The following is a 14,662-nucleotide window of genomic DNA, read 5'->3' on the forward strand; positions in this document are numbered from 1 at the left end:
AAGAAGCAGGGCCTATCATACCCACAAATACTCTTTCAGTGTGCCACCTCTGTCCAGGTGCTTGCTGCTTGCAGGAGTTACTTTTGTAATAATAGTGCCTGCTATATCAAGTTTTTCCATACCTGAAGAACTCTAAACGCAATTCCAAACCCCTCCTCAACATTTTTGCCTTCCAACATGACCTAAAAAGAGAGGCACAGACAAGTTTAGGAATGCACATTCTGTTTTCATTATGTACAGTTAAATAATAATGCATTTCCATATTTTGCCCAGAGGTCAGAAGACAACATGTTACTTCAAGAAGCAACACCACCCCAACAAGTGAAGAAAGTAACAGGCACACTGATTCCCTGTGGAACACTGGGCAAGTTACAGATTGAGCTGAGCTCAAGTTAAGGGTTAGAATAACAGCAGTATTTGCCTTGCTTTAAAACACAACAGGCTGTGTAGGCAAAAGGCACATTAGTAGTTGTATTTGGGATCCTCTGCCTCTGGAAGTTTGAACTTTGAGGAGAGGAGCTTTAAGTTCTCACATGTTCTCTGCTACTTTGAGGCAAAACAGATTTTACATAACTAGTGGGCTGCATACACGCACAAGTAACCTGCACGCGAAAAATGCAAGAGGCTGCTCCAACCATCAAGTGTTCAAATCTGTAAATCAAGTTCGCGTTGCTGATAGAAAACAGAGTCGTATTTGAAATAGCAATAAGTACCTTGCAAGCAACATCCATTTTCATGTTATTATTTCCAAAGAGTGTGGGCAAGGAAGAACCTGTCACATGAGAGGTTCCTGAGCTCTCACATTGATGCAGGAACTTTGTTACTTCCATCTGTAGATCAACTGTATTGATATGCCTAGATAGAGGAAAAGTTCTGACATTATTTTGAAGTAGAAAAAGCGTCAATTACCATTTGGGTGAACTTAATTTCTCAAATGCATTTTAAAATAAGACATTTCCAAACAATAATTATTTCAGTTACTTTTTGATTTTTTTTTTTTGTGTATGTTGCCAAGTCTGCAGCAGTGAGGTACTTTTCAGATCTGCGCATGCATCACAAGCTGTAGGTGAGCACTTGTTCACATTATTTCAGAACTGAGCTAGAGAATCTGGATCTCAAATATCTGCTCCCTCTTTTCCACCTCCACATACACTCCTTCCATCTTTAAGTTAGAGTCTAGCCAAAAAAAAAGAAAGCTCCCAAGAAAACCAAGATATAAAAGCCCAAGAGAGATCTCTAAATTTGCACTTCAACTTCTGAATAAAGCGATTCAGTTATGTCTGGCACCTATAACTTGCATATAGTTGAATATTGTGAGTTAACCCCAGTTAAGCAGCTAAGCATCACAAAGCTGCTTGCTTTGTGGAGAGGAAAGGAGTGAAAGCAAGAAAACTTGTGGATCGATATATAGCTGTAGGGGTTTTATTTATTTTTTTTAATTAAAAGAAGACAGATGATACACAGACTGATATTTTTAGTAGAAGAAAATTGCTCACCTGCTGGTTTGGGTAGTAGGGGGAAAAGGTAATGGGAACCCTATACTTGTAGCTACATATAAGTCACATTTTGGTCAGACACAGCTAGCACATGTTACATAAAGCAAAATTAAATACAGCCACTGAAAACCACCAAAAGATGACAAAAGCCGGAATTTCCCCTTTCCTATAACTTAGCTTCTTATTTATAGGTACCTTGACACATCTGTAGCAGGCATTTTCTTCCTAAAAGTGCATGCCATTTTCTTCCTTCCTGAACTTCTTGAGACCTCCTGCAGATAGACTTTGAGATGGTCCTTGATCTTCAGGAGCCATGTCTGTCTGCCTCCCAGTTCAGTATAAGACTTTGCTCCGTGAGTGAAAAATCTAATGCAGGTCATGGCAGCACGAACGTGATCCTAGAAGAAATATAACGAACACTAAGATGGACCAAAGGACACCACCCTTACTAATTGTTTATACCGACAGTGCTCTCACAAAGCAGCCAATGCTCATTTTTCATTAAAACGGTAGCTAAGCAATGTGCCAGATCCACGACAAACTCATAGCAGGTCAGCTTCAGTCAGGCTCAGGCCTTCCTACCTGGTTTTTTTTTAGGATTGGAAAGAAACAAAGATTTGTCCATCATGCAGATGTACACCAAAGCAATTAACCAGAAGTCTGACAGTATCCAACCTATCACTGGAAAAGATGGCACTGACTCTCATTGTACCTTCATGAACTGTTGCAGTTCATACAGAATATGATAGTAGCTCTTCCTCTGCAAGTATTTGCAGGCTGCAATCAAGTACACTCCCCAGCTCTCCAATCCTGGATCAATGGTCTCCAGCAGGTTCTCCAACATATGCAGTTTACCACTTTCATAGCTTGGAACGAAGACTCCTTCAATGAACACTTCTGATGGGGATTCCTACACAAATGTCAGAAAGGTAGCTTTAAGCAAAGCCACTGTGGCTTGTTCATTTTTCTTATATAACATAAAGTAGCATTATATAACAGATCATAAAATTAATAGCTAATTTAGGTTGGAAGGGACCACTGCAGGTTGTTTGGTTCAAATCCCTACTCAAAGAACAGCTTGCAAGTTAGGTCACACTGCTCTGGGTCTGTCCAGTCAAGTTCTGAGGATGATGAAGTAGGGAAATTCAGCAGCCTCTCTGGGGTCCAGTTCCCATATCCTCACTGCAAAAAACCCTTTTCCTTTTATCCAACTGGAATTTCCCTTGCTCCAGATTTTGTCTTTTACTTATCCCTTTTTCTGTGCACATTTGAGGTAAGTCTGGCTCTATCTTCCCTAAAATCACCCATTTGGTAGCTGAGACCAGCACACAGATCTCCTTTTGCCTTCTCTTCTTCAAGCTGGAAATCTTGCTCCACTTCGTGCGTTTTGTACTAGGAAACCCCAAAGTGATCACAGTAGTTCAGAACGCTGCATGATACTCATTACCATCCAGACCGGCCTTGAAATCCTTTTAGTCCTTTTCAAATTTCAATGTATGTGACGGTAAATTACTCACCTTATTTAACAAGTGAAGCAGTGCTTCTCTCATACAGTCATGCCTCATGTAAAAGCTTATTATAGCTAGATTAGTGCCATAACTATGCAAATAGAACAAGCACTCTTGATAGTAGCTATTGTGTTGAAACTTTCCCTCACACATTTCCAGAGACAGACTTCTTGTTCTCAGTGTTGCTTCAAGTTCCCTCAATGTGGCAAAGTAATCATCATCCTGCCATTAAAACAGAATCAATGATAGGTGATGAGCAAGAGCAAAACTCTTTTCAGTTAGATCTCCTCACTCAACTCAGCCCTGAAGTGTATCTGGTATCATTGTTTTTTAAAGATATCACTTTAGAGGGATGAGAATCCAGTCATGTTTTTTATAAAAACTAGATTGGAATCCTGCTATCAACAGAGGTGCTGAATTCTGTTGTAGTTATAGCTGTTTCCAGGGACAGACAGGATGCTTATTTAAACACAACTCCACTGTCAACAGCTACTTCAGCAACCTATTTCAAAACCAGGCTTTTTTATTCTCCTAAAATAGGTACAACTAAGATGTCTTTAATCGTTATGATTCTGCAGTTACTTTGTAATAAAATTCATTTTTTGGTAGCTAATCAGAACTTCCAGAGCTAACCCCAAACCACATAATAGTGCTTTTTGACAAGGAAAGAAGAGTAGGATAGCATTTGTAAAATATCCTTTGAATTCCTGCAAAGGTAAGAGTTTCAGTAGAAAAATGGCATCACCACAGCATCAGAACATAATGTTGCGACTGAGTTTAGTTCTCTCAGACTGTAGTAATAACATTAACCAGTACAGCTTCATTCCCCTCCACTTAGTACACCCCAAATTACCATAAAATCATATGATCTAGATATCAGCCAACTCCCCGCGATGAAATAGCTCAGCGATATTTACTTTGCAACATGCAATCATCACAAAAGGAAAAAAAACTAACACCCAATATTGCAACATGCATTCTTCCAAGATGTGTATTAAAACATCATTACTTTGCTATAGCCCTTCAGAGCAGACACGACAGAAGACTCCTACCGCAATGAGTATAGGCTTCACTGTTGACTCCAGGTACTGCATCACATCCTGAACCAGCCTTGAACCATGATTCAGCTGGTTCAGATCCATAGGTGGCTTTAAACATCGGCTAAACTTCTCTCTAGCAGAACTTAAATTTCCAGCTTTAAGGCAAGCCATGCCCCAGGCATGCCATGCTCCACCTGGATCCAAGCCAGATTTTGTAGAAACCTAAATTAAAAATAATTTGTTAATATTGCAACACACAGTTCCAGTACAGAAAACAGGAAAACTGGCTTATGCAGTCTGATTGTGACTTTTCCCTTCCTAGAGCACATTTCCCATTTAAAAACAAAACAAACCTTTGTGCTAATTATTTCTATTACTGGCACAAAACACTAATTACATAAAACACTCATGATCTCCAGATGTGTAAGTATTTTTTATTTTACAAGGTTATGCAACTTTTTATCTTGGAAATTTCAGTTCAATGGTTTTAAAACCCAGGACATTTTCACATCCACTTTTCTAAAGCAGATGATTTTTACAGACCAGAAGTCATCAGGTTTGTGGTTTTAAAAAAAAGCAACAGAAGACGCTTCACAGACCATTAGGAAATTTTTCACTTCACATAACTTTGCTGATGAAATTTACTCCTGATCTTTAGCAGACCAGGTGCCTTTAAACATGATCCATTTTTATGCATAGAAGTCATCTGCTCCTGCTGTTTATTGCCCCTTAAAAATCCTAATCCTGTTCTTAAACTTCAATGCCCTAGAACAGATGCTTATGAAATCCTGGGAGCAGGAGGAAGATGGAAGATTATAAACCACATTAGCTGAAATCTGACAGAAAGATTTGCCACCATTACTGATTTCTGAATAAATGCTTGGGAAAGGTACCTTACTAATGTCTGCTGTGGGATTACAGACAATCAAAATCAAACACAAGCTTCAGATGAAGCCCTGCCACAAAGGATGTCTCAGCCCTACTAGACAATGTAAGATTCCTCCATTTAATGACTTTCTTGCATTTAAGCCCATTCCAATTTTAATTGTATCAGGAAGCAAGACCTCTACCCTCCCTTCAGCAGCCCACACCAGCGGGACTTGTCCTACTCAGAATTTTATTTTTTTTTACCCAGTGTTTAGAAAATGATTTCTTCCTTGTTTAAAGCTTAATCCCAGTTTTTAACTGTTTAAATATTGCCCATTGCACACATCACATCCATCTGAACTCAGGAGGGAGAAAACCAAAAGCCATCGTTAATGCTGACATCCCTCCATTGTCATTACCTCTATAGCTAGTTGATAGTACTCTGCTTCCAGAAGCTGATTTCTTAATCTTGTTACTGCTGCAGGGAGAAGAATCTGATCCAAAGATGGTATTGGATGGTAGGCAGCAGCAACCAAAATGCTCAACACATCCACTTTGCTGATGTAGCTAGGAGATAAACAAAGAGGTTAAACAAGAACATACACTTCCACCACCATCCACTTAAAGAACTTCATGCCAAAGACAACTCTTATAATAGTGGTTCCTAACAACCAGTATATGAGGTTTCTCTATCCATCAAACTCTTCTATCCAGACTATTTTTTTATTGGGTTTTTTTTTGCCCTATTCAGTGGAACACTGGCACATACCAAATGCAGACTCCATCTATGTTACCAAATCAAAACAGTACGTATGAAATTTTTACATTACGCCTGCCACTTAAAGCTCTGCACGACAAAACTTGAGAAAAGTGTAAAATGCTCGTTCTCATGAAGTGCAGGTTGAAAATCCTATACTGAAACATAGATCGAAAGCAGATACACAATATCAGAAGTAAAATATTCACACCAGTCTTGGTGACTAATTTCCTCCTTAGTCTAAGAATTGTCTCAGTAATTATTACATAGTCATTACTTGAATTTCCATTACTTGAACTCTTATATAATTCTTGCATTATGAACTTCACTTGTTTAACATGTCCACAGTACAATCACAAAACAACTCTCCTACCTTCCACTCCTGAGTACAAAAAAAGATAATACCTCAATACATCCTAGTGAACATATCAAATCACCTGTCACAGAGAGCTAGATCCTGACTCCTTCCAGCTTTTACAAACATCATTTTGGCACTGAAGAGCAATTGTTTCATGATGTCCATAAGGAGACCAGCATCTGCCTCAGGATTGGTGAGCCCTTGGGACAGCTTGCAGCAGTGCTCTATCAGTTGGTGGCCACACACTATGTTGTCACTGTGCAGGCTAAGGATGGCAATACACAAGGAGGAGCTGGGAGCCTGACAATTTGAGGAAAGACAGACAAACGTGGGTATCAAGGTAGTTCTCCAGGGAACTGCTTATACTGGACTCTTTCTCCAGCTCTCACCTGTTCATAATAAAATTCACTGCGCACAATTTCATTCTCCTCTTCACTCAGGGAAAAAGTCCATTCAAACTCAGTTGCCTTGGGTATTCGCACCACTGTGGAATATTCATTATTGGAAGTTTCTGTAGCCAAAAAGAAAACACCAGGCAGATTCATTGTATAAGAAGCAACAAACATGGCTAAGGACACATAAGGTAGAGTATTCCCATACTCTCATAAAATAGCCATCTGCAATCCTCTCATGCTGCCACTTCCTGCCAGTTTCACATGTCCAGCACACAGATTACAGAAACATTTCTATTTCTCAGCAGGCTGCCAAACAGTACCTAAACTTACTCTCACTGTTACCAACACCATAAACAAAAACTGGCTCGAGTAATACATCTTCAAAGGACTATCTGACTCTCATCCTACTGGACATCAAAGCACATTGACCTCCCTTTTAGCCTTCGCCCAGGTAAGTCAAGTATTTCTAAGTGGGAAGGAAGTGGAAAGATGAGAGTTGTGGGTTACAGCTACAAAGCTAAACTGAAGAACCAGTTGTGAAAGAAAGGGTAAATTGACTTAATTGCCCGTATCTTCTTTTTAGAATTCAGGTTATTTGAACATCTAGTCCAACAGCCTTAAGACAAAAGATTGCGAGAAGATGAGCTAGCACCTTACGTTAAGTTCTTAAATATGATAGTATTGCATAAAATTAGAGTTTTGATTAAATGAGTCAAAAAGTTTCATTGCTGTGAAAAGTTTCTTTCTTCCAGACTAAGGAAATTTGTTTGAAATTAGTAACCTAGAATTGAACTGGAGACTGGAATAACTACAATAAGCCAGGCCTGAAAATATTTGATAATCCACCTTCAGTCTCAGGCAAGTTAGAAAAGCAGAATAAAACTTTTTCCCTCTTAAATCTGAGGATTTCCATACTGTTCTTATTCACTCCTATTGAATGACTCATAAAGTTTCATTGCTGTGAAAAGTTTCTTTCTTCCAGACTAAGGAAATTTGTTTGAAATTAGTAACCTAGAATTGAACTGGAGACTGGAATAACTACAATAAGCCAGGCCTGAAAATATTTGATAATCCACCTTCAGTCTCAGGCAAGTTAGAAAAGCAGAATAAAACTTTTTCCCTCTTAAATCTGAGGATTTCCATACTGTTCTTATTCACTCCTATTGAATGACTCATAGGGGCCCAGTGATATGTAGCAAGGCTGCAGGCAAAGGCAGATCTAACCGGAATCAGCAGCTCAGAAACCCCATTTCAGCTGTTTCAGTCTTGCAACAAAAGTAATGAAAACCTCTGTCAACAGCCAAAACACACCTAAACCAACCAATTAACCTCAAATATCCCAGGAAATTTAAAAAGGGACAAGTAAGAAAAGATATTCCCATTTGTTTTGTCTCACATTACTGCTGTAAACACTTCAACTAACCATGTTTTGGTCTGCCAGAATTTCACAGTGGAGGAAAATTTTGCAAAGTCACCTGAGAAACCAGACTAAGCAATGAACAGTAAATATGTTCTGAGGAAAAATGCCAGAGAAAAAGTCAACTAACATTTCAGGAAAAGTAACAAAATTTATTATATTAGATGTGGAAACAGAGGCACTGAAGAGAAATTACTAGACCATATTCACTCAACCAGCAAAGGAGACAACTCGGGACACAATCACACCCATAAGAGGTGTCTTCATGCTGTGCTACCTTCAGCCAATGTGGAATATCAACAACCACAGCATTCTGCAGTGGTGTTCAGAGCTGTGCCATCATGGTTTGTAAAAAGAGAATCACTCAGCACACCTCCATAGCAGGCTAATTAACTCCTACTCATACTATAGCCTCCCACTGTTTCTAGTCTACGAAGTGTGTTCTCCAACTGCTGTTTTTCAATTCCTTCCTTTAATCTCTATTCAGCATGTTCAATATTGGCTCAGACAGCCCTCCTAAATCTCCATTTCACAGAAGTTTGAAATGCTCAGTTTCAGCCTGCACATGCAAAAGCCATCAGTGATATTTTCCAACTGAAATTTTGATCACCTTTCAGTTGCAAACAGATGTATTGGCTTCCCATCTCTAACTCTACTAACAAATTGGGCACTTAAAAAAAAAAGGAAATTTAACATTACTCCCTTCTTTACCTTTACCTTGGTCTTGATCTTCTTTTCTGCTGTAATAAAAGGACAGAAAGAAACATCATGCCTGCTCCAGCACAACATGGAAAACAGTTTTAAAAGTGAGATCAATATGGCTTGTCTTTCCAGAACACTGTCCTGTAAAAATCTAGCATCCCTTCCTCCCTGCCCTCTCTGTCCCATTGCCCTGCCCCTACCCCTTGCTGCCTGGAAATCTAAGATCCTGCCTCTGCATAGTTGTATTTCAACTACACTAAGTAATCGGCTTTTATAACTTTCTGCAAGAATAGTACTGTTGGACACATCATAAAAAAAGCATACACTGAGAACAAGAACTGTCCAGTATCAGAATACATCAGAGCTATTATGAAGTTTTTGCCACGCAGGTCTCTGTCTCTGCCCTTAAGATTTAAATGGTTTTGACATACAAATAGGGCAAGTATAAAAAAAAAACATCACGACACTTAAGCAATTACAACATGACAGGTGGCTTTCAAGCTCATTGCTAGGCTCTGCTGACCTAATCTAGCAGTGATGACGCACATTGGTTTAGCTAGAGGTGACTGCTTGTTTTTTCAGAGGTTCCTTTTCAGATCTGTGCAGTACTCTCTCTTGCTAGCAAGCCTGCCAATATTGCTGTAGCTGATACTGCTGTCTGCAGTATACTAGGAAAGAGGAAATGCAGCTGAAAGCGAAGTTGAAAAGAGCTAATTTGAGTCTCTGTGACCCTGCCAAGCCTGCTGGTAGCAGTATCAGCTATGGCAATACCAGCAGGCTTGACAGGGTCACAGAGATTAAAACTCACACTTCTGTTCTTTTCACCAGCTGGCCTAACAGGCACACAATGAATTTTGGTCCAATTCTCAGTTTAAAGCAACTACATCATGAAAATCTGTCACAGCTGTCCCTTTAATTAAGGGCAGTTTCAAAGCTTATTTAATCATGAACTTGCTTTAGAATTCCCAAGGGTTCAAGCAGTCGTAATCACGGGGTTATGGAATAATATCAGAACTTAGTTCAGCAGAGCTAATCAACATGCAATGTTAGTCCAGTTGACAAGTAAACCACAAAGAAACTTTGTCTGCAGCAGTTTGTGCTGAATATGTTTTGCAAAGCATTCAATTCTTAGGTTTAACGATCAGTTGATGCTCAAAGAATTAAAGACTTTGTTGCTTGTCTCTTCAGTGGTCTAATACAAAAAGTAACCTGAGGTGTAAGGACCATTCCCACACTCAAACCTGAAAATGCCAACCCCTGGAGGCCAGAAAGCTGACACTTATATTATCCAAATAAACCTGACTCCTTATATTTCCCCCTCATTCCTTTCATGCACTCTGCCATGTACATGAAATTGAGGAGAACTAGAACAGAAGGACTCACCTGCTCGTATCTTGTACCGAGCCAGGCAGATGTTCTCTATTGTAGTAGCTATAGCATTGATCACATACACGAGACAGATTATCTCTGCCAGCTTCTACTGCCATTTTCTTGGTGGAACAAGAGCTGCACACCAACCTGCCGCAGCGCCTGCAGTGATGGCGCCTGTTAAACTAAGCAAGAGGTCATGGATGAGCAAAGAATATTCTGAAGTCCCCTCCTATCATCTGCTTCCATTCATGAGTAAACTTACTCCATTTGAAGACAAAACACCATGTACTATACAGCTTTTCAGAATGATATAATGATTGATTCCCCACTAATACAATTCCTTTCTGCAGAGGGCATGGCAAAGAAAAAAATACCCAAACCCAGAGGCAGGTATTTAAAACACGTTTGCTGCAGTCTTGGGCTTTCCACTATTTAAATTGTCCCAGTTTTGGTCACAGCACTAATTAGATCATCTCCTGGAAAAGTTAGAAGCTGTAGACTGTCTTTCTGACACCATCTTTTAATTTTCAAATTCGAAAGCAAGGGATACTTTGAGAAAACCCTACTGTTTCAAAGGAACAGAAGATTGCTTCCGGTACTTAAAGGGGGCCTACAGGAAAGATGGGCAGGGGCTTTTTATTTGGAGAGAGTAGTGAAAGGACACATGGTAATGTTCTATAAGCTGAAAGAGGGAAGAGTTAGATTAGACACGAGGAAGACTTTTCACTGTGAGGGTGGTGAGGCACTGGCACAGGTTGCCCAGAGAAGCTGTGGATGCCTCATCCCTGAAGGTGTTCAAGGCCAGGTTGGATGGGGCCTTGAGCAACCTGAGCCAGTGGAAGGTGTCCCTGCCCATGGCAGGGGGATTGTAACTGGATGATCTTTCAGGTCCCTTCCAACCCAAGAAATTCTATGGTTCTATTAAAATAACAGACTGCCAGCACACCTGCAAAACTCAAAATTAATCTTCTTCCTTAGGGCACCAATGCAATTGCTCAAGTGCCCTAGGAAACCACAAGTTTTAGAAAAGTGTAACCAAGAGTAAAGATTATATTTTCTACATTTGTAATCTGGATTATATGATGCTCATGTTATTTCTGGCCAACACAGTCAACAAGACTGATTTTTTTAAATATTAATACTGAAATGAAATACAAAACATTTGAGATCTTGATTGCCTCCTCTCTGATAAGCAGATTTCCTCTTTGGGTTCTGTCACTTCACAGAACTCTGCAAGGAGCTAACTGTTGCCATTCTCCTCAACTACATTAAACAGAAACCGATGACTGAACATTAAAGGACTGGCAATCTTGTCAGGCCTACACTGATGCATACAAACTTGCCAAGTAGCTATTGTCTCTTAGGAAACAGACTATGAACAGGTGTTCATGTTAAGGTCACAATTCTAGTAATGTCCGTACTTCATTTCTGCTGCTTACCATAGTAAAACGTTCAGTTTTGCAAACCATACATATCGTTTCAGTATCATCAGGTATCCACTGCTGCTTTGGTGGTGGCTTCTCAGGAGGCACAAATTCTTGAGGAAACAAGTTCTGCTGCAGGCTTCTGTCTCTGGGACTTGCAGATACAGCGACACCTTAAGAAGAGCGAGGCCAAGAAATGGAATGGGATTTAAGCTGTTTAATGTAGTCTTGAATAACAAAACACTACAGACTTCTGAGACTGCAAGATCTTTTTGCCTCACAAGACTACTACCATAATCTTTCAACCAAGCATGGCAGAACAACATCGTGTAAGGAATTTGCTTTAAGGTAAAACTATAAGATTGTAAACTTACAGTACTTCAGTACTGATAAGTTAGAGTACACATTTTATTCATAGACCTTTACCAAAACAATTAGAGAAGTGTAAGACAACTTATCAACATCTTGTTGATAAATTCGAGTTTTGTAAAAATACAGATATTAAGCTGATCATTACAAGGAAATGCAAAGAGCTACACTGTCCAGTCCAAGACATTGCTGTAACTTCATGTAGGCAGAGCAAGAAGAGGTTTCAGTTCAGGACACAGAACTAGAGAACAGTTCGGACACCCTAAACTACAGATTAGGATATCACTGTGCCGCTCCAGTTCAGGCTTATCACTTGCTGAGAATCATCAGCCTTGGAGGTCTGAGGATATCCTTTGCTAGTCACTCCCTGAAAGCATGGGCTGTCCATCATTCACAATCTATATCCCCTGAATCGCTTGCATTAGATGGAACCAATAAGATGGATGTGTAGTTGTTTTTAAGTCAAAAATATTCTGCACTTGTTTGGGATTAAATTGATTTGCTTCTATTCTATTTGTGTTTGAGGACTCTGAGTGGACCTTCTCAGACAATACAAGCTGTGCTATTTCCCTCAGGTCACAAGACTGATCCTAGAAAACCAAAAAAAATTCAGGGACCAAAAGAGTGGCAGACAAAAAAAATGCAACACAAATGCAGTTTCTACTGTAAAACCAAAGTTAAGATCCAGAAAGAAAAAAGCTATTCAGTAAAGAATAGGAAGATGGGAAGTACCACCACAATGATGGGCTTCCAGAGAAGCTCTGCCTATAAACCCAGAGAATATACAGAAATAGAAACAAAGATCAGTCTGCAGCACCATTAACCCACTAGCAATCTGGCTGTGGCACAGTGAATTTCCCCCCCTCAACCTGCAGCTGTAGTCCCATTTCCTACCATCTGTTCAGGCTTGTTTTTTTCTATAAAGTCTGGAATGTAAAGGTTGTGTGCTAATTTTTCAGTCATTTTGTAGATACCTACCAAAAATCAAGACAAAGCCATACACTTCTTGTTCCCCTTTAAGTTTTCTTTTACTTGGGCCCAAAACACTCAACTGTAGAGACCTACTGATGTGCATTAAATACAACCCAACTTATTATTAAGCAGTATGACACACATACATAGAGGATAAAACAAATAAGAACAGTTCAAAAGAACATTGCAACAAAGTGCCAGTTAACTTTACCAGTAAAGCTGACAGGAGATAGATCTGATGATCCCGATTTAGACAGTGCTTCACACTCCAATACCTGATTGAGACTTTCTTGGACACGCATCAGAGAATCTAGGACAAAGATAAGAACAAAAATAAAAATCAGAGAACAATACTGGCCAAATATCTACCTGGTTTTATGAAGATTAGAGGAATCCATTCACAGGAGTATGTAAGAACATCAGTACAAACTGGGACTGGCTATGTAATTACAAATTACTACATTTACATGAAAATCAGCTCACAGCAATTTATATAAAACTACATAAAATTCAGTGACCTGAAATACAGAGAAAAGGATCCTTACCAAGGCAATGGACCAATCATAGGCACAAGGGTAATACAGCAGAGAAAGAGCATCAGATGTGAAAACAATGTTGGCACAAAATGCTCATGGCAAATGTTAAACGTTTCACATCACAGTGGAAGGAACATATTTGCAGTTACGATCTTTTCCTGACAAATTACCTGTAAGTCCAATCCTTTTTTAACAAGAGCTGCATTTTTAAATCATGAAATGAAGTCAACATTTTGAAACTGGCATAGAGCAAGTCAGTACCATATACACAGCTATAAATAGATACAGATAGGTACGCGTACCACATGCTTTTAATACACTGAAACACAGCCACTGGACTTGATCTGCAGCACCCTCTGCTGTTCCAGTAGTAAAACCCCAAAGAAAGAGCACCAAATGCAAGAGAATTGAAGATCACATGTATGAGAATGGATTGGCAAGCCACAAAGGAGAACTGTGCTGAGGATGTTAAATATAACTACAAGTTTAAGTCTCTTATACGAAGAAAGGAACAGGACTAGGGTAGGAGGAAAGACTATCAAAGATTAAATCCCCATTCTACTTGGGGAAGATGCAGTTGACTGCAGGTTTTAGAACTGCTTGATTCAAAAGTGACTTTGTATTAAAGAGGAATTAAATAAATTTAAACAATACCATGTAAGAAAAGAGACCCCAAAAAGGAGCAACAGAGGAGAGCCCCACAAACTTTTGAAGCAGTTGGTCCTCGACAACAGGTATTTACAAGAAAGGCAAAGACTTCAAGAACATGTTCTGGACTAGAGGGAGACTGCAGACACTCATCTAAAAATGTTGTAGCACAACTGATGAAGTGATTCTGGGGGAAGTTGACCCTTCTTTCCCAAGTGAAAACCAGCATTTCCACAGACAGGTACCTGATCTCTTGTCTTTTAATGCGAAAGGGAAGTTGAGAGCTTTTTCTGCATACTTGGAGAGCAAATTGTCAATGTCTTCTACGGTAAAACCACTCTCCTGTCCAGCTAAGAGCTGGTGCAGTGTCTGTACAGCAACAGCTACCCAGTCCACCCTCATATTCATGAGGAGCTGCTCCAGCACAAGCAGTGGCCTGGAGGAGAGGTGGAAGTAGTTAACACGAGAATGCTCAGGCAGAGTCAGCAGCACCTAAGGCACAAGCGAAAAAAGCATATGTTAAAATTATACACCTTCAAATCTGTGTTTCTGTGAGACTGAAGACAAGAAACTAACACAGTAGCTTACGCTGAGAAAAGAAGATATAGGTAAGAAAATAGGCGGGATTTCTCAGACCTATTCCTACTTCTGGTACAGGATTTCTGGGTGGATTTGCAGACATTACTTCGCTGCTTCTTTCTATTCCATAAAAAACTACCTCACTTCAGATGCAGCTGAAGAGTAGAAAGCATTTTGTGACCCTGTGACAAATACATTGTAACAGAGTAGAGCACATTGTCTT

At 39.6% G+C, this 14,662-nt stretch overlaps 1 protein-coding gene across 4 annotated transcripts in view; it reads right to left on the reverse strand.

Annotated features, from left to right (window-relative positions):
• ZFYVE26 (zinc finger FYVE-type containing 26) overlaps positions 1 to 14,662 on the reverse strand; it is a 48,028-nt gene that overhangs the window by 3,926 nt on the left and 29,440 nt on the right. For 3 of the 4 annotated variants that reach the window (XM_069858191.1, XM_069858188.1, XM_069858192.1), the window contains 14 exons: positions 14,106 to 14,352; positions 12,888 to 12,986; positions 11,351 to 11,508; positions 9,924 to 10,093; positions 8,550 to 8,578; positions 6,416 to 6,537; positions 6,106 to 6,326; positions 5,331 to 5,478; positions 4,057 to 4,266; positions 3,014 to 3,226; positions 2,209 to 2,406; positions 1,692 to 1,894; positions 714 to 855; positions 123 to 182 (listed from right to left, as the gene is read on the reverse strand). In XM_069858191.1, coding sequence (XP_069714292.1) covers positions 123 to 182; positions 714 to 855; positions 1,692 to 1,894; positions 2,209 to 2,406; positions 3,014 to 3,226; positions 4,057 to 4,266; positions 5,331 to 5,478; positions 6,106 to 6,326; positions 6,416 to 6,537; positions 8,550 to 8,578; positions 9,924 to 10,093; positions 11,351 to 11,508; positions 12,888 to 12,986; positions 14,106 to 14,352 — 2,220 coding nt within the window. The remainder of the gene's footprint in view (positions 1 to 122; positions 183 to 713; positions 856 to 1,691; positions 1,895 to 2,208; positions 2,407 to 3,013; positions 3,227 to 4,056; positions 4,267 to 5,330; positions 5,479 to 6,105; positions 6,327 to 6,415; positions 6,538 to 8,549; positions 8,579 to 9,923; positions 10,094 to 11,350; positions 11,509 to 12,887; positions 12,987 to 14,105; positions 14,353 to 14,662) is intronic. The other variant, XM_069858190.1, reaches the window with a different exon arrangement.

This window comes from Phaenicophaeus curvirostris, chromosome 5, assembly GCF_032191515.1.
Source record: "Phaenicophaeus curvirostris isolate KB17595 chromosome 5, BPBGC_Pcur_1.0, whole genome shotgun sequence".
Classification (NCBI taxonomy): domain Eukaryota; kingdom Metazoa; phylum Chordata; class Aves; order Cuculiformes; family Cuculidae; genus Phaenicophaeus; species Phaenicophaeus curvirostris.